General features: G+C 39.4%; 1 protein-coding gene across 2 annotated transcripts in view; it reads right to left on the reverse strand.

Annotated features, from left to right (window-relative positions):
* Positions 1-1,048: 1,048 nt before the first annotated feature.
* gsap (gamma-secretase activating protein) overlaps positions 1,049-22,567 on the reverse strand; it is a 34,519-nt gene continuing 13,000 nt past the window's right edge. The window contains exons 23-32 of one of the 2 annotated variants that reach the window (XM_062444020.1): positions 21,568-21,599; positions 19,060-19,121; positions 16,585-16,680; positions 12,707-12,777; positions 12,375-12,469; positions 11,648-11,767; positions 5,779-5,840; positions 3,723-3,827; positions 3,026-3,122; positions 1,049-2,836 (exon numbers count right to left, since the gene is read on the reverse strand). In XM_062444020.1, the coding sequence (XP_062300004.1) occupies positions 2,736-2,836; positions 3,026-3,122; positions 3,723-3,827; positions 5,779-5,840; positions 11,648-11,767; positions 12,375-12,469; positions 12,707-12,777; positions 16,585-16,680; positions 19,060-19,121; positions 21,568-21,599 (841 nt within the window). In that variant the 3' untranslated portion in view covers positions 1,049-2,735. Of the gene's footprint in view, positions 2,837-3,025; positions 3,123-3,277; positions 3,362-3,722; positions 3,828-5,778; positions 5,841-11,647; positions 11,768-12,374; positions 12,470-12,706; positions 12,778-16,584; positions 16,681-19,059; positions 19,122-21,567; positions 21,600-22,567 lie in introns of those variants that run through there. The other variant, XM_062444021.1, reaches the window with a different exon arrangement.

Consider the following 22,567-nt stretch of genomic DNA (forward strand, 5'->3'; position numbering starts at 1 on the left):
GAAATCAGGAATGAAGACACAATAACTAAAATATAGGTGGTGACTCTTTTTAAGCATATTACCTTATTGGTAATTCTGCTTTAATTGCTGGTAACTTTAGGTGACGTGAGTGAAATGGGAATTTTATCATGTCTAATTTTAATTTTTTATTCCTCTCTCTGTGGGTCTGAGATACCATACCTTGACAAACCAGGGGACATTACAGTGTGTTGTGTTGTTTTTAGATTGGTTTTCCTTTCGTATTTTTATTTTTTTGGATGGTGTTGATGAACTACAGACGGGGATGTTGGGGTACTGAACTGAACCACTGGTGTACACCATGTTGAGCTTAGTTTGCAGTACATGCTGTGTGAGTCAACTTCCTAAAAGGTTCAAAAAGGCAGCAGGTTGAGTTTATCAGATTTTTTGAGCCAGCCCTGTCCACCCATGTGGTGATGTGTGTGTGTGTGATCATCAATTGCAGGCTGACGCTGAGAGCTGTCGGATTAATTCAGCCCCTCACTGTTTGTGCATTATTAGCTGGCTACATAACACTGCCTGCATAACAGAGTGTGGAGGAGGCAATCAAATGGTGAATGAACAAGTTGTTCACATTTAATAGAGGAATTCCTAGAATCGAAATAATTTCAGCTGATTATGCCCCGGTGGTGGACACGATTTCGAAAAGATTTTGGCATTCGTGTAGATAATGCTAAATAAGCATTTATGTAGGCGTCAATGGGTGTTTTCCTTCACTAAATTTGCCTCAGCATATGTGATTAGTCACTGACATTATTTCCTACTTCTGTGGAACTCTGCTAAGGCTGTGCAAAACACTCACTTCCCGCTCTGCACTAGATTTTTATGTTGAGATAATTTACAAATTATTCTCCAAGCTCCACACTGCAATCGGATTCCCAATAAAAAGAAAAAGGTTCAAGGGACATTCACTGGAAGCAGAGTTAACCAAAGCCAACCAAAGTTTAGCCAAAAACTCTTTTATTCACTTATTTTTCAAAGGAATGGCAGTAAGAGAGAAGAATGCAGTGAACTTTAAAAAAATCTCTTTATTTACAATTCATCATACAAAACTTAAACATGAGTGATTAAGAAATCCCTTTATTCATAGGAAGGTTTTACTTTTCAAATCACATGATATGACATGTAAATAATGTATAATATTTAGTCTCAGATGGGGTCTAAGGTGCCAACACTATAAAAGGATTATGAACCAATGCCACACACACACACCACTACCAATAAAACGTCTCCACTTACAGTAAAAGCACTGTTATGATTGAGGGCACATGGCCATGTTATTTAAACCAGACATTTGAGTGTGTGTGTGTGCGTACAGACAGCTAAGTAATGTCAGGTTCATATCATTAACCCTATACTGTCTTGTTTGGTTTTATGCTTTATACAGCATTATGTACAATGTTTTTTTCTATATAAACAGTAAAGTCTGCTGTCTTTTTCCTTATTTATAGCTGACCACTAGTGACATTTACAGGATAATGGTAAATGCTAAAATGCTAAAAACACAGTGTAACAGTACCAACAGTAGAGGAGATTGGACCTAGTGATACCATTATAGAGCAGAAAAACCCCTGAGTGTATTGAATAAAGCAAAAATGTGTCTTATTGCTTAAGAATTCCACATTTTATTTATAAGAGCGAGTTTAGTATAGTCTCACTTTAAATTGGCCATGCTGGATTATTTGGATCACCAAACTTGGCTAAAACCTATTAGAATATCTCAAAGTAGGGTATTGTTTGTGCTGAAGTGAAACATCTGCACTAAAATAAAAAAATACACAAAACAAGTTTCCCTCATAGGAACGTCAACATGACATCTTCACAATAATAAGTTGCAATCAGTTGTGCTTAATCCACATCTAAATTATGTCAAATCTTGAAAATCCTTCTTTCTCACCTGCCACCCGTCACATAATCTCATTTATATTTGGTATGAAGTAATAATCAGTGTATCCGTTGATCTGTAAGTTCAGTTTACAATATTAGGCACTTTAAAAGTGACATTTAGTCCCACTGAGTTATGCCGAAGCCCCTTTTAAAAAAGTCAAAATTAGATTTAATGCACAGTAGCCACCAAGCGAGCGAATCAAGCTACTGTGTCGGCAAAGCTTTTGTCAGCATGTAATCAAGTTGATGGGGTGCAGTGTTACAGAAAGCACAGGAGGATAAACAAGGGTGTTTGATTTATAAATACTGTTTGCGGTATAAAACACCAATGTTCATAAATTGTAGGAGAGAATATGGAGAAGTTGCAGCAAGGGAGACGTGTGAGAGAATTGTTGCTGCTACAGAAATTGAGTTGATATAAATAGCTGCAGTAAATAGCTACAGTTATTGATTTTCAATATAAATTTGACAAGTATGTTTCCCTAAAATGAATTAGACCACTAACTGAAGATCCCTATTGTATTAAAGTTTTGGTACCGTTTATAAATGGGTTGAAATAAGGTGCTCTGCTCCACCTTTCCTTTTTGGATGTCTCCATCCATCTATCTCTTCATCCCACACCCCGATTTGTCATCAAACAGTGAGAGCTTGTTTATGAGTGCTCTGCCTCTCAATCTTTAAGTTCATCTTTCACTCCTCGCCCTCAGTCATCCACCCATCTGTTATTTGTCCTCAAGGCCTAGTCAATGACTGTTCTCTCAAACACATTTTCCCCCTCATCTGCTTCTGCCTCAGTCCATCCATCCTCTCTCCGCCTTCCTCCTTATTCTTCATTTTTCCTCAAAGCCCAACAGGATGAGTGTCTGTTTCAGAGCTGTCTCCTCCACAAACCTGGCGTCCACATTCTCCTGTTCCTCGAACGGGTTCAGAGCTGGAACACAGGAAGAGGAGTTAGACGGTGATATAAAGCTTCAACATCCACACACACACACACACTTCCTTCCGTGCTAGAGACTGCGGCATTTTGACCGAGCACCCACATAAAACGCACACATTCTGTCTTAATCCTCCAGAGGCCTCTGTATCTAAACCAGGCAGGATACATACAGACACACAGTACCTTGTTCCTCTATATCAGAGAGTACTTTTGCCAGATAGGTAAGAGGCAGAAACTCCGGTCTGAAACCTGGCTTATCCCTGCTGGTGAATGCAAAGCCCTGAGGAGGAAGGAAAAACAAAAAAACACAACTGTGGATACTGCAGGCTTTTTTGGGGATACACTCAGTCAAGACAAATCTGTAGCAAAATCCAGAAACTAGTCACCTTAACTCACTTGTCTCCTCTAACGGATAAAGTTGGCTCCAATTAAACTTTCAGGCAGCCTGCCCTTCCTGTCACCGCACAAAGTGCCACTGGCTCCTCATGTCATTTTGCAGTCTGCTAGCCAATTAGCTGACTGAAACCGGCCAGTAGCATAATGAAGTGGATGTACACTCAGTTATGTTAACCAGGGTCACTCTTTTAACACGTTTAATCAAAAAGCACATCTCGCATTTCTTCAGCAAACAGAAATGTAATGATTTCTCGAGTTTTTCAGACAGGAATTATTAGATTTATTGTTGATTAGAGTGTCTGTCATCATCATCTAGTTTATAAAATGTGAGAAAACAGGACAATTATCCAGAGCCCAAGATGACATCCTCACATTTTTGCTTTAAAATTGACTTAATGATTAATGAACTCATCTTCGAAATTCTACAAATTGTATTTTCATGAAGTGTGTATGACAAAGAGAGAGAAAATATGTACCGTGTTACCTTGTTTTTGTTGTGTTTCTCAAGCAGACTTTTAACATAATCTCTGGAGATTGAAGCTGAACTGACAGGATGGTCCCACATATGGTAGATCCTCTGCTCCATTGGCTTCAAACACACACACACACACACACAGGCAAGAGATTACATTTTGGGAATGCAGTTCATGTTGTCTTAAAGCATTATCCCTGGAGCATGTGAACATCTGTCCCTCTCTATTGTGCCAATTGGAACACTGTTGAGGAGTTGACTGCTAATGTGGGATGCCAGGGAAATCACATTTTTCAGTGTTGTGAAATTCATAGCACAATAATAATGAACACTAAAGCAAAAAGACACAGCAAGCGTGACTGACAATAATAAAAAGAAAGCAGCTTTTCCTTAAGTCTAGCTGCAAACATTCACTGAAGAATTTAACTTTTGTACCTCAACTCATTAATACAAATATTTTTACAGTGCATCATCAGGGCTAAAATAACTTTGCCTGAATGTTTCTTTAGGTGTCAGCGTCACAGTGAGATATTCATAAGCAACAGCTGTTGCTCTGTTGCTATTGAATTAATAATGCTTACTGACAGTGGGAAATCTTACATGTAATTCATATCACAATGTGGTATGTTTTCTGGAGGTTAAATTGAGAGACCATTCACAGTTTAAATAACCAGATATAGGGATATAGCACATTCATATTCTATGAACATGCAACAATATATTGTGGGAACCACTGTTGGTTCTTTTGGAAACACTTTTAAAATTGCTTGACAAAAAAGCAATCAATGAATTAGGACTGCAACTAACGATTGTTTTCATTATTGATTAATCTGCAGAATATTACTGTATTGTGATTATTCCATTTGCTGATTAGTTATAAATTCCTAAAGTGCATGTCAACAAATGTCTTGTTTTTTTCCAAAAACATTAAGTTTACCATCATGGAAGACTAAGAAAGCATCACATTTGAGAATCTGGAAGCAGCAAACGACTGCATGATCTCTTGCCATGTGTATGAAACTCCCCAAAAAGTAAGTAGACCCCATGATTAGCGTTATTTTGTCATAACTGCTCTTTCCAAGGTCAAGAATAAACTTTCAGTGCTCAATTTTATAAGAACATGTGCAGTGAATATGATGGTCATATTGTGCTAGACCATTCAAATAAGCAAAAAAAAAAACCATTTCGGTACCTCAACTGTAACACAGCCTAAAAGACAACATTTATGATATATATCATAATAACCAAATGCATTGATGTGGTTCAGAAACCTCACAAAATGACTCTGAACTTTTGCAGAAATGTGATGAAAACTTATCATGGGACGACAAAGTATCCTGTTTTCAAACTTTTCTCTGCGTGTGTATGTGTGTGTGTACCTGCTAAATCTCTCCTGCCTGCCAAACTCACCCAACAAAGGTCTGATGGGCAGGAAACAGAACAGAGACACTAAACACTCAACATTCCTCTGATCACAATGCGGACGGAACACACACACACACACACACACGCACACACGCACACACACGCACACACAGACACGCACACACACACACGCCCACACACGTACACACAGGCACACACACACACGCACGCACACGCACGCGCATCAGCCGGTTACACAAGTGCTTTGTGATTGGCTTGAGGGGGGCTTGAGGGACATGAGACCTAAAATAACTTTGAACTCTTAATTGGACCAGAATGGGAAGTTTCGGGAAAGAGCCATTCGAGAGAAGATCAAAACGTCCCCCTCACTAATAGATCAGATTATAATAGCCTTGTGCATTGTTTTTACTCCTCATAACATCCAGGTTGAAAAATTCACTGATGCCGAGTTCTGGGGCATTCCAGCTCCGTCCTCCCAAGTTTGTTCACACTGCACGTCTTTATCTGGATGGCTGATGTTATGAAAAGAGTATCTTACATTAGATAGAAACGGTTGAATGCTTTTCTTTTTCCTTCAATCGTTTCCTCTTAGACAAAATCTAAGCTGCTCCAAGCGCTGCATAAAAACACCTGTTTGAACACACACACACGCACACACACACACACAGAAACACAGAAGTACCTGAGGGAGCCTCTTGAGTATGCTGAACTTCAGTTTCTCATTGGCATCACTGTTGTCCAAATCTATATGTAGAGAAAGAGAGAAGATGTGGTGGTAATTACTCTTCTGACCAAAAATAACCACATTCGGGACACTTTCTCTCTGTACTTGGAGAAGAAACATCAATAGACTCAATAGTTGCATTTTCTGAAAAACACTAAAAAACACAATCAGCAAAAATCCCAGATTACTTATTGGTCAGCAGAGTAAGGTTATGCTTGTATTGGGCAGTTCCTATGTGTCAATAGTGACCTATAACTGTGATTAGCAAATGCTGCTGCAAATGAGACAATTATCTTGATGGATCTCCATGAATTTAAAAAAAAGTATTCAAGGAATATTTCACTTGGACAGTGTATTGGCACACAAAGGTTCACGGATAATCAACCAAGCAACAAAGACCATGAGTCAGCAGAAGTTTCTGGTCTTTGCTTTTAAAGTCCAACTGAAATTGCATTTAATTGTAGCTGAATTGAAATAAGCACTTCATTTTTAACAACCTTACCCACTATAGTATTTCCTGCCCCCCCTCACACCAGTTTTTTGCCACACCATGAGAAGAAAGTCTGCCTGACAACATTTTGGCCTGATAGCAAATAAAGCTAACCTGGAACTTGCTTCAGCACTTCTTTGATGACTCTCAGGTTCCCCTAGTGCATACTCGGAGATGTAGTCCATCTAGTTTTTCCATTCTGTCTTATTCTGCTCTGACTGTGATGTTATGAGGAGGAGAAACTTGCCTGAATTAGTTCCTAAAAATGTGGACCAACACAAGATAAACTCAAAAGTTCTTCTTCCAAACTTTGGCACCGTTACCACATTCGCTGCACCTAATCATCTATTTAGCCTACTGGTCTCTGAATTAGCACAAGTTGTTAACCTATTGTTGGGTATCACAAACTGAATTATCAATTAGTTTTTTTCATAATTTGTGTGAATTGCTGGAAAAATGGGAGATGCAGGCAGCATTTCAGAGGGAAATATACAGTAACATCCAAAAGTCGATTTTTGGACCCAACTGTATGTTTGTGTTTGTAATGATGCAGAAAGTGCACACCTACCCAGCCCATTTACCCTGGGTAAAATATATAGATATCTGATTAATCCCCAGGGAGAAGTGACGCATGAACTCTCTCACTTCAAAGTCCCAAATAAAAACATCCTTTTCTCTCGCTTTCAAGTTCGAAACCATTTGGACTCGCTCCCTTAAATAACCTTTTTCATCTTCGAGGATCTTTATTTGTTTTGTCCATGAGAAAGAACCCTGTAAACTACAACTAGATCAAGAGTGATGAGGAAGGCCAGATATTTTGGTTCGGTTGATCTCCATGCCAAGTCATGATGTTTGCCCTTAGAAGAAGAAGAAGTCTTTGGTATGAAATCCACACCAAGACATAAGCAGTACACATGTATCTACACGTTCCATGATCACGACCCTCATGAATGCAACATACTGTATCTTAACATGTATAGGCGACTGTAAGTGTCATGTTACAGGAAATTAGATGTTGTGATTAGCTGTGACAGAGCTGTTCACATCTGTTTATCACAGTTGCCGTCCTGTGGGTTTGCACATATTCTAGTTTCTGGGGAAATTCTGAAAGTAGTTCATTACAGGTGGCGTATCATAAAGTATAGGCCATCTGGCTGACTGCACTAATACTAAAAATATCATACGATATAGAGCAGTTGAAAAACAACTTACATCATCTCTTACTAAAAAGAAATACAAATGTTTCTTCATTTTTGGTTGTGGTTTAAAGACATCAACTGAATGGAGGATGTTTCATTTAAATAGTAAATTATAGTTATTACTGCGTATTTCCTCCAAGCAAGATGCCAGAGAAGCGATGCTGTATCAAAAACAAGACAGACATCTATTTTCAGCACAACATCAGAGACCCAATTTCCACCAAAATACTAAGAACCTACTTTGCATGGCCTCAATTTAATTAACCTCCCACCACTTTATTGGGCTTGTCCTTCCACAAAGCCATTTTTAAGGTCAGAAAAATATAAAACTCTCATGTCGCTATTTGCGCTGGTGGTTGCACATTCACGCTAGCTTGTCTGTGAGGCTATACTTCAGCACAGTGGAGCTTTGCGTTCCGTGATGCTACCACCCTTACGGTGAAATACACATAAAGACGACACAATGTCATGTTCTTAGAAAATTCCAATACTGATATTTCATGTATTCCAGTTATTGTCACAGTGGGAGTCAAATGTTCACAGCAGATATACTGTAGTTGTAATAGAACTGAGGTTAACCACTTGTAAAAAAAAAAAAAAAGAAAGCTGAACTTCTTGCACACCAAAAACCACAGACCAGTGAAGTGTGGGTATAAGAGTAAGGTAGCGGGTGTTACCAAGACACACGGCCTGAGCTCCACACAAGAGGATATATTATTATCTTTAAAGGACAAAGACGAAGAAGTCACAAAACGAAAGTAAATTCTCAGTCGCCTTCCATGATGACTTTTAACGGCAGCTTCACCCAATCCGGTAACTCCTCCATCACCAACTGCTCTTGTCCAGAAATGAATCCGACCTCCGATCTCTTTAACTGGTACATTGTTGCCGGTGTGATTATTGCGATCAGTTGCCTGCTGGGTATCCCTGCTAACATCGCCGTAATAGCAAAACTCAGTCATGATCTGCGTGGATCAACCATCTCGAAGCGCCTCTTCTTCAGCCTGGCGGTGTCGGACCTCCTCTGCCTGCTCTGCCTGCCTATTGCTGTTGTCATTTTCTATTATGGACCACATTTGACACTTGGAGTCTGTAAACTTCTCTTTTACATCTTCTGTTTCTGCATGAGCTCGGACTTGAACATTCTGGTGATGATAAGCATCCAGAGGTACTACCAGGTATGTAGGCACCAGTCCCAGACAGGTTTTGTTATTTGTAGGCACAAAGACAGTAGCACTACATATTTTTCTCAAATTCTTTTTTAAATTTCTGATTCCAGGTGTTTCCATTCAACAGTGCTTTTGACCAAAAACTCCCTGGTCAGTACAGATATATGTGATGACATACATGAAACTAAAACTCTCCATTTTATCTGCCAGATTCTTCACCCACAAAAGTGGCACAAGCTTCACCGGAGGTGGCAGCGGCTTTTACTGTCTTCTGTGTGGTTGCTCGGAGCCCTTGTAGCTCTTCCTGTTGTGTTTTCACTGATAAAGGAGAAAACGGAGGAAGAGCAGAATGACGGCCGTTCCTGCAGGAATCAGAGGATCGCACCGGAGCTTGAAGCAGTGTATATTTTAATCATAGTTTTGAGCCAACTAGTCTTGTTGTCCTTCTACAGGCTACTTGTTAAAGGGGTCAAAAAAGGGGAAACACCTGACAAGAAACAGCGTAGTGTTAGAGTTAATCAACTTTTCATTCGAATAATCGCCGTCTCCCTGGTTGTTGGCTTTCTTCCTCTCTTTGTTCGCGTACTGTATGTGGTTGCTCTGTTCACAGACTCGAAAACGATGCTGCTTCTTAATAAGAAGTTGACATTTGTGGAATGTTTTTACTTTTTCACTCACTGTCTAAATCCATTCCTGTATTTCTTTGCTTCAAAGCGTGACAGGAGAGAAACCAATACAAAGAAAGAGTTTCTTAGTGACGTCTAATATCATCCCCTGTATTGCAGTTTCATATTTAAAGCTTCTTCAAACTCCGTAAACTGAATATTTTTGCATTTTGGAATGTTGATAAGACAAAATTAGCAGTTTTCTCTATTTTCTTACATTTTATAGGCAAAACAATCAAGAACATTACCAGCAGATTGATCAATAAGAAAAATAACTATTAGGCGCAATAGACATTAAAACAAAAATCTGAATGATGGTTTTGTAAATACTGAATGCTGTACCTCCCTTTTGTATTTCCTCTGGGGTTAGGGTTTTTTACTTATATTTTTTGTATTTACATAAGTTCTTTGTATAGAAATGTTTGTGCTATTTTCTGGTCTCCTGCTATTCATTAAATACTCATAATATTATACATCATACTCTCTTTACATCCATTTTTTGTTGAAATCATTTCAGAAATGTTTTGGGTTTTTGTATTGTGTACTTTATAATCTATATTTTTTATAATAACAGTGTATGAAATAACAATATTCAATGTCGCATGGTACATAGTGATGAAGCTACTGAGAATTATCAGCCGACTCTTCAGCTCCTCTCGGTTTATCGGAGCTTTATGGCAAGTTTCAGCTCATTGTTCAGCTGTTATCTGCAACTTCACAGCGCTCTAATAGCATCATTTTCAGCTGCAGCGGGCAGCTTTTTGTTTTGGAGAATAAGCTCTAAAACCCCCCCCCAAAAAACAGACAAACATGATCATCTTTTATGTAAAACTTTTTTTTAAACGTGTAAACAGTGCTCAAAAGTGGAAATATTCACCGGTACATTTAAATTTGACTGACTTTTTCTTATGTACCAGCACTTCTCACAAGCTGCCGTTACCTGACGTGCAGCTGTGAGTGAAGGTCTCCTTTTTTGCTGGATCCTCCAGTGATTAGCAGCCAATGAATACTGTTTCAAATGTGACAATGTGACCAATAAAAATAAAACAGCTCTTGTTTCGTGTGTTAGCTTGGTAATGTTGATGGAACAGAAACCTACTTTTCGCTAGCTACAGTTCCTGCTTTTAATCTAGGTTAAGATAAAACTATGGCGAAACAAACCAGTTCGCTTAATTTTGTCACAGATATATGCAGTGAGGAGCAGGAGGAAGAGACTCCTGCTGGTTCCAGGCATATACATGGCTGCTAATTCAGCCCCTTCCCTGTCAGTAGCAGCAACGAGCTTTACTGTTGAAAGACTCTTTTCAACTGTCAGTCAGGTAAAAACTGGCATCAGGGCATTAATGATGACATACAGAGTGAACTCTTTGTCCCTGTTCTCCTTTGAAAGAGAACTGACTGAAGTGTTGGACTATAATGAAACAATTCAGTGTTGAACAAAAGCCCCGTCGTCTCCTGCTGAAATCATCAAACTGAAGCTAATTTACACTGTACAAATGTACAGTTTCTGACCACAGTTGATTATTACCATTAATATTTCATTTTATTGGGTATCATTTTTGTTGGGTGTACAATTGCATTTCATGCTGATTTTGGGGTGTGTGTGTGTGTGTGTGTGTGTGTGTGTGTGTGTGTGTGTGTGTGTGTGTGTGTGTGTGTGTGCGTGCGCTTGCTTTATGTAGCCGCCATGTCAGGCTATGTTCATGTGTCATTTTTAATGTTACATAACTTGTTGTATGTGGTGAACCTCTATCCATACACTTGACTAATGTTGCTGTAGCATCTGTCAGCTGTGTGTGTGAATGAATAGCTGAATATGTGGCTGCTGTGCCAGATTATACGATGCCGTTAATAATAATATTAATGTTGTCTTGCCTGTAACATTACCTCTGATGATGTATAATGCTTGTATGATTAAACTGTGCTGCATTCAGACAAGTATATATAGTTGTAATGACCTATTTTGGTTACTATGCATTTCAGAACCTAATAGTAGTGATTGGTCTTGGAAAGGTTAGGCCCACCTGATTTTCTCTGAGCTCTCCCACACTGTGATTCTAAAGTTCTCTGGGCAATTCATAATAGCCCTAAATGAACTGCATTACCCAGGGGGCAGTAGGTGACGCTCACCTGTTCCCACCTGCCTGCTTTTCTGTGTCAATACTAAATGAGGCAAGTGCACATAGTCAATTATGTTTTACTTTAATAATTGAAATGGTGGTCCCCCAATTGAATACATTGATGTTGTGAGCATCTGCACTATCTACTAGTATACACACGATATACACATGCCAACATGTTTACCTGTCATGAGCCGAGACACAATGGTTTCAGTGAGCTGCAGGATACCATGGTCTATGTACTGCAGGAAGGTGTGATGAGGGAGGCAACGCACAGCAAACACTGCTAACAGGGTGTGATAGCCTGGACAGAGACAGAGAGGAAGAAAAAGATAGGGCAGGTGCAGAAAAAGAAGAATTATAATCTGACACATAAAATAAAGCCACCAGGAATGTGTTAAAAATGTTATTAACCAAAGGGAACTTGACTTGGTTTGCCTGTAGTTTTACAGCTTGACACTCACATTTAATCTGCCTTGCTTCAGGGTGTTTCTCTCAGCCTGTTTAGGATTTGAGCCCTCAAACTTTTACTCATAAGCAGCTAAAAGTCAGATAAACTGTGTGGCAACGTCATAGGACTGCGTTACAGGGGGTTTCTTCTACACGTATTGGAGAATGAATTCAAATTTTTGAAAATGTATTCACATACTGCTTTACCCATGTCTGCACTATGCTAATGTTTAACATATTTTTGGTTATATTAGCGCTGAAGAGAGCGGGTCTGTTGTCCCTCAGTGCAACAAACACATTGTTATTCTGGCTGAGATGGAGACAGACTGGATTATAACAGCTAAAACTGTGTGTGTGTGTGTGTGTGTGTGTGTGTGTGTGTGTGTGTGTGTGTGTGTGTGTGTGTGTGTGTGTGTGTGTGTGTGTGTGTGTGTGTGTGTGTGTGTGTGTGTGTATGATACCAGGTGGGAGGGGCAGGCAGAGACCCCTCGTGGCTTCCAGGATCCGAAACATGAAGTGAAACACGGACCATTGTGCCGGACTGCCCTGCTGCGTGCTGTAACACACATACACACACACAGAAAAATTCAGTATTGTTACATAACGATCACGTGAAGAGGGGTCGTTGACTATTTGGACATGTGGACACACACACAGTAGGGAGTGTGCACACATGCCTGAAGATGAACACACAAATTCTGTCAACACTTTATACATTACATTATGTAGATTAGTTGTAAACATGACCGAAGGACTTTAAAAAGGCATACACTGATGAGGGAAGGCTACTCACAGGCACAGAACACAAGGGCCCAGTTTGTACTTCAGCCAGACTGACTCCAGCATGTGTCTGATGAGCTCCAGCTAAACACACAGACACACACGTTAGTGGTTTGGAGAGGAGATGCTCCATTAGATTCAAATGAAATATTTTCCTCGACTTGCAGCTCGAGGCAAAAGCCTGGAAATTTTGCACATCGTGCATCTTGTCCGTGACCTGAAAAAAGACATTGCAATGTTCTGGCATTTCTGTTCGTAGGCATTTAAACTTGTTCCTCACTTCCCTCTTTTTATTTTCTCCAGTTCCCATTTTCATTTCCACTGAAGTACAACCCAGTGGATCACAGATTACAGCACGCACAAGCTTGACCACATCATTTCACCACACATCTGTCATCACACAGAATCACTCAACTGAACTTGACTCATCTGAAACGTGCTCGCTGCATGCTGGAACATGCATACTCTTTTTTTCCCCCCCACAAATGACCACTCTCCCAACTCCTGTAGAATAACAGGAAGACGATCTGCCTCATTCACATCCTGCACACCAGTGGGAAACCCTCCGTCAGCCCCCCCTCGCACACACACCCCAACACTCTCCAAACGTCAACAATAAAGTCCTCCCGTGACCTCAGTGGGAATTTTAATTAGCTTCATTTATGTAACAATGTTGCCCAAAAAAAAAAGAGGTGTTGAAGACTGAAATAATAATAGGCTCCTCTGGGGTCTTTTAATTCTCCCACACAGATGCATGTCTTTTCCCTTTTTTACACTGTTTCTACACATTCTTTTTAAATCGTATCACACTGCAAAAATCACAAAAGAATAATATTATTTCTGTACTGTCTGCACTAAATTTGTCTTATTGACTGTACACAAGCGAGGAAACAGATTCCCCAAAACAGAAAGGCACACAGGTGATCCTGCATCACTGCAGTCCTGCAGTAACTCTATGAGAGGTGGTGACAGGTTGAAAACACATTGAGCTGTATGCCAAAGTAAATCCTGGTCTAATGATTATACTCTATGTACCTGTGCAAACCAATTTCCTTCTCAGATAAATAAATTAATCAATATTGATTTTTCACCCTTCTTATTGAATAGATTAACTTAATTCTATTTTTTAATTTGTTTGTTTTTTTATTTATTTGTTTAATTTTATTTTTGTATCATTATAATTTTGTCATTTTTGCTGCTCTTATCTTATACACTTTTGAAAAATCCATATGTTTAAGTTTCCATTACTAATATCAGTGATAGTTCATTCATTGAGTGAACTGATTACATAATCAGTGTAGTGAGTGGAGCCAGATGTTGCCATGCAGATTCACGTGTGTGATTGAAGCTTATGCTTACATTCACTGTGATTGTTGGACCCTGAGCAAGACCAGTGTTTGGTCTTGTTTTCAATCATCTAGACACAATAATCAAGACTTTTGAACTTAAGTACTCTAACATAGCAGTGTGCCTGAATACATTTCCTCTATCACTGAAAGTGGTTACATACATGTGCCTATCTGCTTTTTAAAAAATGATTTGCCATATTTTATTGAATGTCACGTGGATTTATTTTGGCTGCTCTCTCTGTATTAATATAAAAATGCTCCAATAGTCAAAAGTTGCTGTTCAATTCTTACATTGGTGTGTTAACAGTCTGATTTTCATTCTTTTTCAGCTTACATCTCTTGTGCTTGTTGCTGATGTAATCTGGGTCCCTAAAGATCAGTAACATAGATAATAAATCTGTAGCTAAGATGTTTTTAAGCAGAAAAAAGGCAAACAAAAGCCAAACAAGTTATTTAAAACCACAGACTCGTGTCGTAATCCCTGTGCGTCTTTCTATTAGAATAAAATCTAATATCAGTGATTTGTCTTAATGAGCCTCGGCTCGGCAAAGACTACATTTACTCAGTGTGGGTCCCCTGCTGAGGAGAAGTTTAATAACCTTGTGTTTAGAATAACACATTAAAAATATTCCGTCCTATTTCTATTCATTCCATTTCTTTTAATATATATTCCTGCTTTTAGCAATTTATATTCTGCTACTAACAGGTTGTTCTTCGTTCATTGGCTGTGTTATGAAAAGGAATGTATCTGAGTTGTCTGTAGCAACAGGGAGAGGAAACAAATAACTATGACAATAATGTACTGAGGAACTGTAATCTATCATAGTAAAAGTTCCCTGGCTCTTAAAAGCTATAATCTATTTCACCCACAACTTCTCCCCTGTGTCAACGCAGCCATTAGTCTCAATAAGCACGGACAAGAGGGGGAGATGTTCCTTATTTCTGAAAGTGAAGTCAGCCGTCTTCATAACAGTAACACCCTGAGTTTTTAAAGCGTGAGTCAGCTTGACGTAGAGGGACGATCACACGGCCGGGGGTTAGTCGACTCTTTAAGTAAAAATGTCCCTCAAGGCTGTTTCTTATGGGTCCTTGTGTGAGTGTGTTTTAATAAGTGCCTCCCAGGATGAGAGACTTTTTCACTCTCACTGAGCTGAATACATTTTGGAGGCTGAAACCTGAAGGTCTGAAAGTGCAGGTTCAAACCCATGAGCCTGTCATAGCTCGCTGAGCCATCGACCAATCCAATTGTGAGCAGGGAAGATTTCTTTAGTCTTTTTTAAAACTCTGTCATTTGCAATTCCATAAAGTCCCCAAACATGGTGCATCCTGCTTTCTATTCAATTCGAGCCTTACCCTTGGTCTGATTTAATACTGTTGTGTTGATATATGTTCTATGTCTGCTTTCAGCAGCTCCTAGCTGTGAAGGGATTTACCTCCCAGGAATACTAAAGACTGGCTTTACAGAATCAACAGCCCTTGTAGGTTAGTGCGACAGAGAGTGGTTACTTCCGTCCTCTAATTTATATATTCCACCTGCTGCTCTCTGTGTGGATACCAAAGGCACACTAATGAACATGTTTTATAATTTGTATTTATTCCCTGCAAAATCCAATGTATAAAAACAACAAATCTCTGTCAGAAAAAGAATAAGTGAATTTCCTACAATGTAAAAACTACTAATTCTACCTAAACATCGTGTTCAGTTTTCTTGACCTGATGATAATGACGATTTGCATCTTTAACAGGAAGAGCTCTGAGCTTTGAATGATGCTTGATTTTAACATATTTTAGGAGAATTTTAACTGAAGATAAAAACAGTGATGATGCTCATTCTTACAATAATGATTTTTGCCCACAAAACATGCAAACGTCTTCTTTCTAAATGGCTACACAGTCTAAAACTTCAGGCAGGACAGATTTTATGCAGTCTAAGAGGCGAAACCCATGAGAGGAGAAAGTCTCTGCATCACTTGCTGCTGCTCTGAATGCTTGATGATAATTGAAGGTGACACAGATGAGTGTTTGAAGAATTTTATCAGCTTCTCTTTTCAGATAGTCAGACCACACTGTTTAGAGAGATTTTAGTATGCAAAAAAAAAACCTGTAACTATATTAAAATGGGTGGGAACAAAAATAGGAATCCCCCTATGGAGATCATGCTCTTAGTGGACGTGCAAAGCTTAAAAAAAAAAAGTGGCTGAGTGGCTGAGGATTCCCATCTTAACCAGAGAACTGATCTTAGAGGCAACCTGCTGGCTTCCAGCAACCTCTCTATACTGAAAAGCACACATCCATCTGTGAGCTCTGTCGACCATTTAACTAAAGTGGAAAACTTGCTGCCTTTTCTACTGACTGATCCTTGCTAAGAGCGTCATTTAACCTTCTCAGGAAAAAAGAGCAAGGGGAAACATTAAATAAATATAACTTGGTGAACTATGTGCCTTTCAAAGAAAAATCAGGTGCATAGGGATACACACAGCTCCTGGACCTCTCTCCATCTCTGACCAACACACACAAAAACACACAAACACAGTATACCAACCAGCTTGGCTACGTAGTTGATAACCAGGGAGTCAATTTTCTTCTTCCCCAGTCGAGGCAGGTGTCTGTTGAGGTGCTCTCGCAGCTTGTCCACGGTCTAAAATGCAAGAAACACACACAGTTTATTTTCTGTAAATGTATACATGTGTGAGTGTTTTAAGCATACTTTGCTGTGCACTCAACTGGGTCAAATTGAGTTCACCTCCACTTCTCCCTCGATTACAGTGTCCCAAAATTGATTTAACCATGCAGAGGAAAGAGGAGAGGAGAAGGAGGTGGAGAAATCTGTGGTGAGGACAAACAGAAAAGAAAAAGAAGTATGAAAGCCTAAAAGCAGTGTCAACTTGACAGAATGACCTGATATCCTTCGTGGAGGAGGAGGAAACGGGAGGGAGGATAAGAGAAAGAAAGAGAATGGTGCTTACAGAAGAAAGGAATGGAAGGGAAGAGAGGGGAGGGTGGGTGGGGGAAAGGAAAGATGGATGCAGTAATGGAGGGAATAAAAAGAGAATGACAAGATGACTGGGTTGTTCTAAGAATAGCCAAGAGACTGCTAACATCTAGCTTGAACTCCATTAAATTGAAGCTATCCGCTCTTTAAAAACTATGCTGAGTACAGGCAAAGCTGGAAGATATGAATATGTCCATCAAACAGTGTGCAACAAAAAAAGAGGGGAAAAATGCAGGAAAGGGAATGTGCCCTTTTTTCTTTTTTCTTTTTTTTTTTAAAAAGTGTTGACTCATCTGAAGGATCGCAGCAGCTTTACCTCACAAGATGAGAGGGAAATAATCAGCTGTTAGCATTTCACTATGGAGCTTTGGAATACCTCAACACATGAAGCTGTATGAAATTGTTGTACATTAACTATCATTCACCCTTTTTCTTTTCATTCTGCCTCATCTTCTTCTGCTAAACTTTGTGATACTGTTGCCAACGTAGGATCTGTATCTCACAAGCTACTGATAAACAATCCAGCCTGAGGCTTTGTTTCATTCTTTTCTGTTCTGCCTCTTTGATTCTTTGATTCTGCGTGGCTGAATGTTTGATGTTAACTACTGCCTTTCTGGAAAGTTTCTGCTTTTGAAATATCAGCATGTTTTAGTCATTTTTACACTGTTAAAGGGAAAGTCCAGCTGTATTCTATAGTTTTTCCCATTGATAAATCTCATGGAAAGTCTAACACCAACAACGTGTTTGCTCTTTCCAAGTGCCCCATCCTCACTGGTTCCTATTAAAGACATAAATGTTTAAAAAGAGGGCTGAAAGATATACAGTTTCATTTTCAAGTTTACTAATTTTCTTCAACAGCTGGGCATTTTAATTATAAGCAAACTTTACTCAAACAGGAGTAAATAGTGCATTCATTGGGGACTATTTTCAGCTACGGATTAACACATATTTGCTGCTTAAGTGAGCATTTAGAGCAGGGAAGGTGTATGTGGGATCGACTAAAAAAAAACCTACAGTGCCCATGTTCATTGTAATGTAGGAAGATGTCATAAAACATGAACTATAGAGGTGCTGGTGTAACGATCAGCCCCAAACTCTCTTGTTTTAGTGCCGTTCTCTACCTGTCCACCAGATGCCCCCCCCGACTTTCTTGCCTGGTTCCCACACCCACCTGCTCACCTGTTGCCACTCCTCAATAATGCTCAGCAGCTGCTCATTAACTCATCAGTCCCAGAAGCTAATATACCATCCATTCCCTGCTAGGTCGTCAATGTTGCTGTGTGGCTTTGTGTTTCAGCCATACTATTACCTTCTCTTCAACCTTCCCTGCCTCACCCCTGTTTCTGTAACCCTTTTGAATTTTACCTTAAACTAATAAATGTACCTGTCCTTAGTCTCTGCATTTGGGTCCTCCTATTGCCTATTAGACACACCCATGACAGCTGATAGGCAAATGTTTTTACCTTTGGACAGAGCCAAGCTAGCTGTTTCCCTCTTTTTCCAGTCTTTATGCTAAGGAAGCTAATCATCTGCTGGCTGAATTTTAACATTTAATGGAGAGTGAGAGTGGAGGAGAACTATTCCTTAAAATGGAGCCTTTGCTCTTTTGGGAAGGGTTACACACGATTTTGGAATCTGGCTGCAGAGATTTCCTCACTGAGCCACAAGATCACTAGGAAGGTCAAGAACTGATGTTGGATGACAAGCAGTGGCCTTTCACTTCATACCAAAGGTGCTGGACGGGGTTCAGGTCGGTACTCTATGCAAGCCAGTCAGGTTCTTCCAAGAATCTATGAAAAGTATTTTTTAACAGAACTCATTTTGTGCACAGGGGCTATGTCATGTTAAAAAACAAAAGGACCTCCCTTTTAAATGTTACCACAAAGTTGAAAGCGCACTATTGTCTAATCTATCATCACTGTGCAAAGCAAGCCTGACCCAAACCATGATAAACATATTTTTAAGTGTACATGCATGTGTGGTGCAGCCATTGATTTGTCACATCTCTCTCTCTCTCTCTCTCACCAGGCCTATGAGCTCCCTCTGTTGGCGGTCCTCTTCTTGGAAAAGTGGCACCAGCTTCTTATCTAGAGGAGACCAGGCAATAGTGAGAATCCGCAAATAAAAGAGACGTTTGAAGAAACCTTTGATGATGCATCTACGCTAGGCTGAACACTTCAGGTAGCCTCAGGTATGTCAGTGCAGTAACATCATTAAACAGGCCATCAGTAGAAATGGAAGAAAAACAAACTCTGACTTGTTTATGACTTTAATAAAATAAAATAAAAAGAGGACCAAACCTATTATGGATTCTTTAGGGGTGGCTTTTCACAGAGCTTGGGGGTTATGAGGCTGCTGCTGCGGGTGAGACGCTGCAGCTGTTTCATGTCAGTCAACCAAAAGTGGTTTGCGCTTCAACTTGGGTGCTTTATATTCATTATTTCACACTTGCATACTCACATCTTTTTTATCACTTTTTTTACACACACATGCAAGAAGCTGGCTTTTTGATGTTACAGTGTAATATGTAACAGATATAAATAGCGCTTGCAGGGCACAGCTAACTGACAGACTGCGCTGCCAGATTCGCTGCATGCCTGATAGAGGTTCAAAGTTATCAACCGTCTTAAATTTACATATTTTAGACATTTTTGCTGACGCTCTAATAAGAGACAGCAGGTAAATATGTTGTGTGTGTGTGTGTGTGTGACTTTTCGTTCACATCCACAAGACACAGCTAATGATGGACACACTAGCTCTTAACATTTATTAACTGAAGGTGGTCTCGCTAACTAAACTAGTGTGAATTAGTCAACCGCAACTGTGACTCTGATTAATTGTTTAAGTCATTGAGTCAGACTGAAGATTTGCTTCTTTTTTCTTAATATTATTGTAAATTGATTATTTTTGGTTTTGTGCTGTTGGCTAGACAGAACAAGCAGCCAGAGGATATTACCTTGGGCTTTTGAAATTTGTGACGCATTGTTTTTCCCACTACTGTATACTGACATTTTATAGACAAAACTTTTAATGGATTAACTGAAAAAAAATCAACAAATTAATGAATAATGGAAATAACTGTTAAGCATGAAAAAAAGCTCCACACTTTCAGACAGCAGAAACGAGTCTCACGTGTCTGAAGTCTAAATGTGGGTAAATTACATGCTAACAAGACTAGAAACAACGTTAGCTGCTCTGTGAGGTTGTATTTGAGCTAAATGCCAACACCAGCATGCTAACATGCTCATAATGAAAATGTTAACAGATGTGAAGCAGGTATGATTACTGTGTTTAAACGTGTTACCATGCTAACATCTGCTACTTAGCACCAAACATAAAGTACAGCTTGGGCTGTACTTGGAGCCTTTGAACAGCCCCACAAAGCTTCTTAGCTTTGTTGGCATTTGGTCATAAACCAAAGTGGACAAATTAACATTTTGAGAGAGATGGAACTGGATGAAAAGTCAAGGGATCACTAAAGTGTTTTCAATTCATTATGAGGGGAAAATGAAAGCCTGTACCAAATTACAAACTAATCCATCAAATAGCTTAGGCATTTCATTTAAAACCACAAATGTCAATGTTAAGGTCAAACAACAGGTCAATAGGATTCATCCTGTGAGGACTGTGAATGTCTGTACACATTTTCATAGTATTGTCATCCATCAAATAGTTGTTGAAAGATTTCAGTCTGGACCAAAGATGGACCGATCCATTGGCAGACTAACTAACTGACTGAACCAAATCTCCACACTTTGAGCCATCTTAGACAATGATAGCAGCAGACAGATGATCAGGAAGTCTGTCATGGATTATGAAAATATATAGATAACAGCATCTTAGATAGCTTAACACAAAAATACTTTGTTTAAAATGTCCATTCAGTTCAAATTACCCTAATATAGCTGCAAAATCCCCCAGCCTCCTATTACTAGCGCTGCTATACATGTGATACAAAACCACATAGCAATTATGAAATCAGTAATCCCCTTTTTACATGAGTGGAAAATAACTGGTGCAGTATGAGTGATCAAAATGCTTCGTGATTGTGTGTTTTTCAAGTGAATTTGAGACGGATTTCGGGTGTATGAGATCATCCATGTGAATTAACCGAGGTAAGGGAAGGTCCCATGTTGTGATTATACAGAACAGCTTCAGTGGAGTCATGAGAGAGAGAGAGAGACAGACAGAACAATAAAGAAAAGAAGGGAGAGAGAGAGGCAAAGAAAGTACCGAACTCCCCACTGTTATATAATCGTAGCATTCTTCACCCCTGTTTCTTCCTCTTTCCCTTTTTTCCCCTCCATCCTCCCTCTGCCTTCCTTCGTTTTCGCTCAACCTCTCCCTCCCATGATAAATTAGTGTGGTGGTTCTGTTCAGCTGAATTCTCCAGTGGGCATGAAGAATGCGACCCCAGAACAACACACAAATACACAAAAACAAATACTCACTCAAGGTTTTGTTATTTATGATATTCAGACTCCGTGTGTATGTGTGTGTATGTATATGTGTGTGTATGTTCAGTGTGCTTACCAAGACACCAGGTGTCCACCATTGATAGAACTCTACAAAATAAGAAGAAAAAGCTTTGTGTGAAAACAATCCCTCAAGCCAGCATTATCATAAGAGTCTTACTCTTTATGCTGTAAGCCAAGGCACTATAATGCTACACTGCAGCAGTCGGCAGCAAAAATATATCAAAACTATAAAAGCAAAAACTTTGTAAGCAGGTGTTGGAGTCTGACTTGGGGGAAGAAAAGCTAATTATGAGCCAAAAAGCTGTTGGTGCCAGGACAGAGTTCATGTCCATTCAGTACAGGTATTTCATCAGTGGTGCATCATTAAGTCACTTGATCATAAACTGTCATCATAAAACGCAGTTATCCCATTTTAGGGTATTTCAATTGAACGTGGTGATTTTATATTCAAAGAATAACCGGATACATGGCTTCAAAAAAGAGTGAGCACTGGATTTTATGTACTTAAAAGTTTTGGCAGTTTTTTGGGTATGTTGGATCAAACGTTAAAGTTGTGTGCCAGAGGGCAAGAGAGATTAGCCTCCAAACTCAAAGTAAAAGCTCAAGTAAGTGAGCTGTGACATTAACACAGTAATAGGACACAGAGCCAGACGTCTCTGTACTTTGTAGTGTGTGTTGTCCTGCATGGTTTATACTGACTTTGGTTATAAAAACTCAATCTGTGACCACTCTGCCATCCACAATCCTATTCCACATTTATATTCCTACCACAATGGGGAGGGTGTATAAGGGTGTACTATATTCATCAAGTTTCCTAATAGGTTATGAAATAAAGGGAATTAATTTTATTTTAAGTTCCAGATTGGACGCATCAATTGTATGCATATTTGATGATTTTGCATCAGGGGTGCACTCAAATGTCGAGTGATTGATTATTCTTCAGATTTTCATTCACTTAACATTTTTTTGGGTGCGAATACACTACAGCATGTGAAGGATAAGGCTGATGATATTCTATGTTTTTCTTATTGCTTGAACAGGCCATTTTAGAATTA

The sequence above is a fragment of the Scomber scombrus genome, chromosome 22 (genome assembly GCF_963691925.1).
Source record: "Scomber scombrus chromosome 22, fScoSco1.1, whole genome shotgun sequence".
NCBI classification, from domain to species: Eukaryota; Metazoa; Chordata; class Actinopteri; order Scombriformes; family Scombridae; genus Scomber; species Scomber scombrus.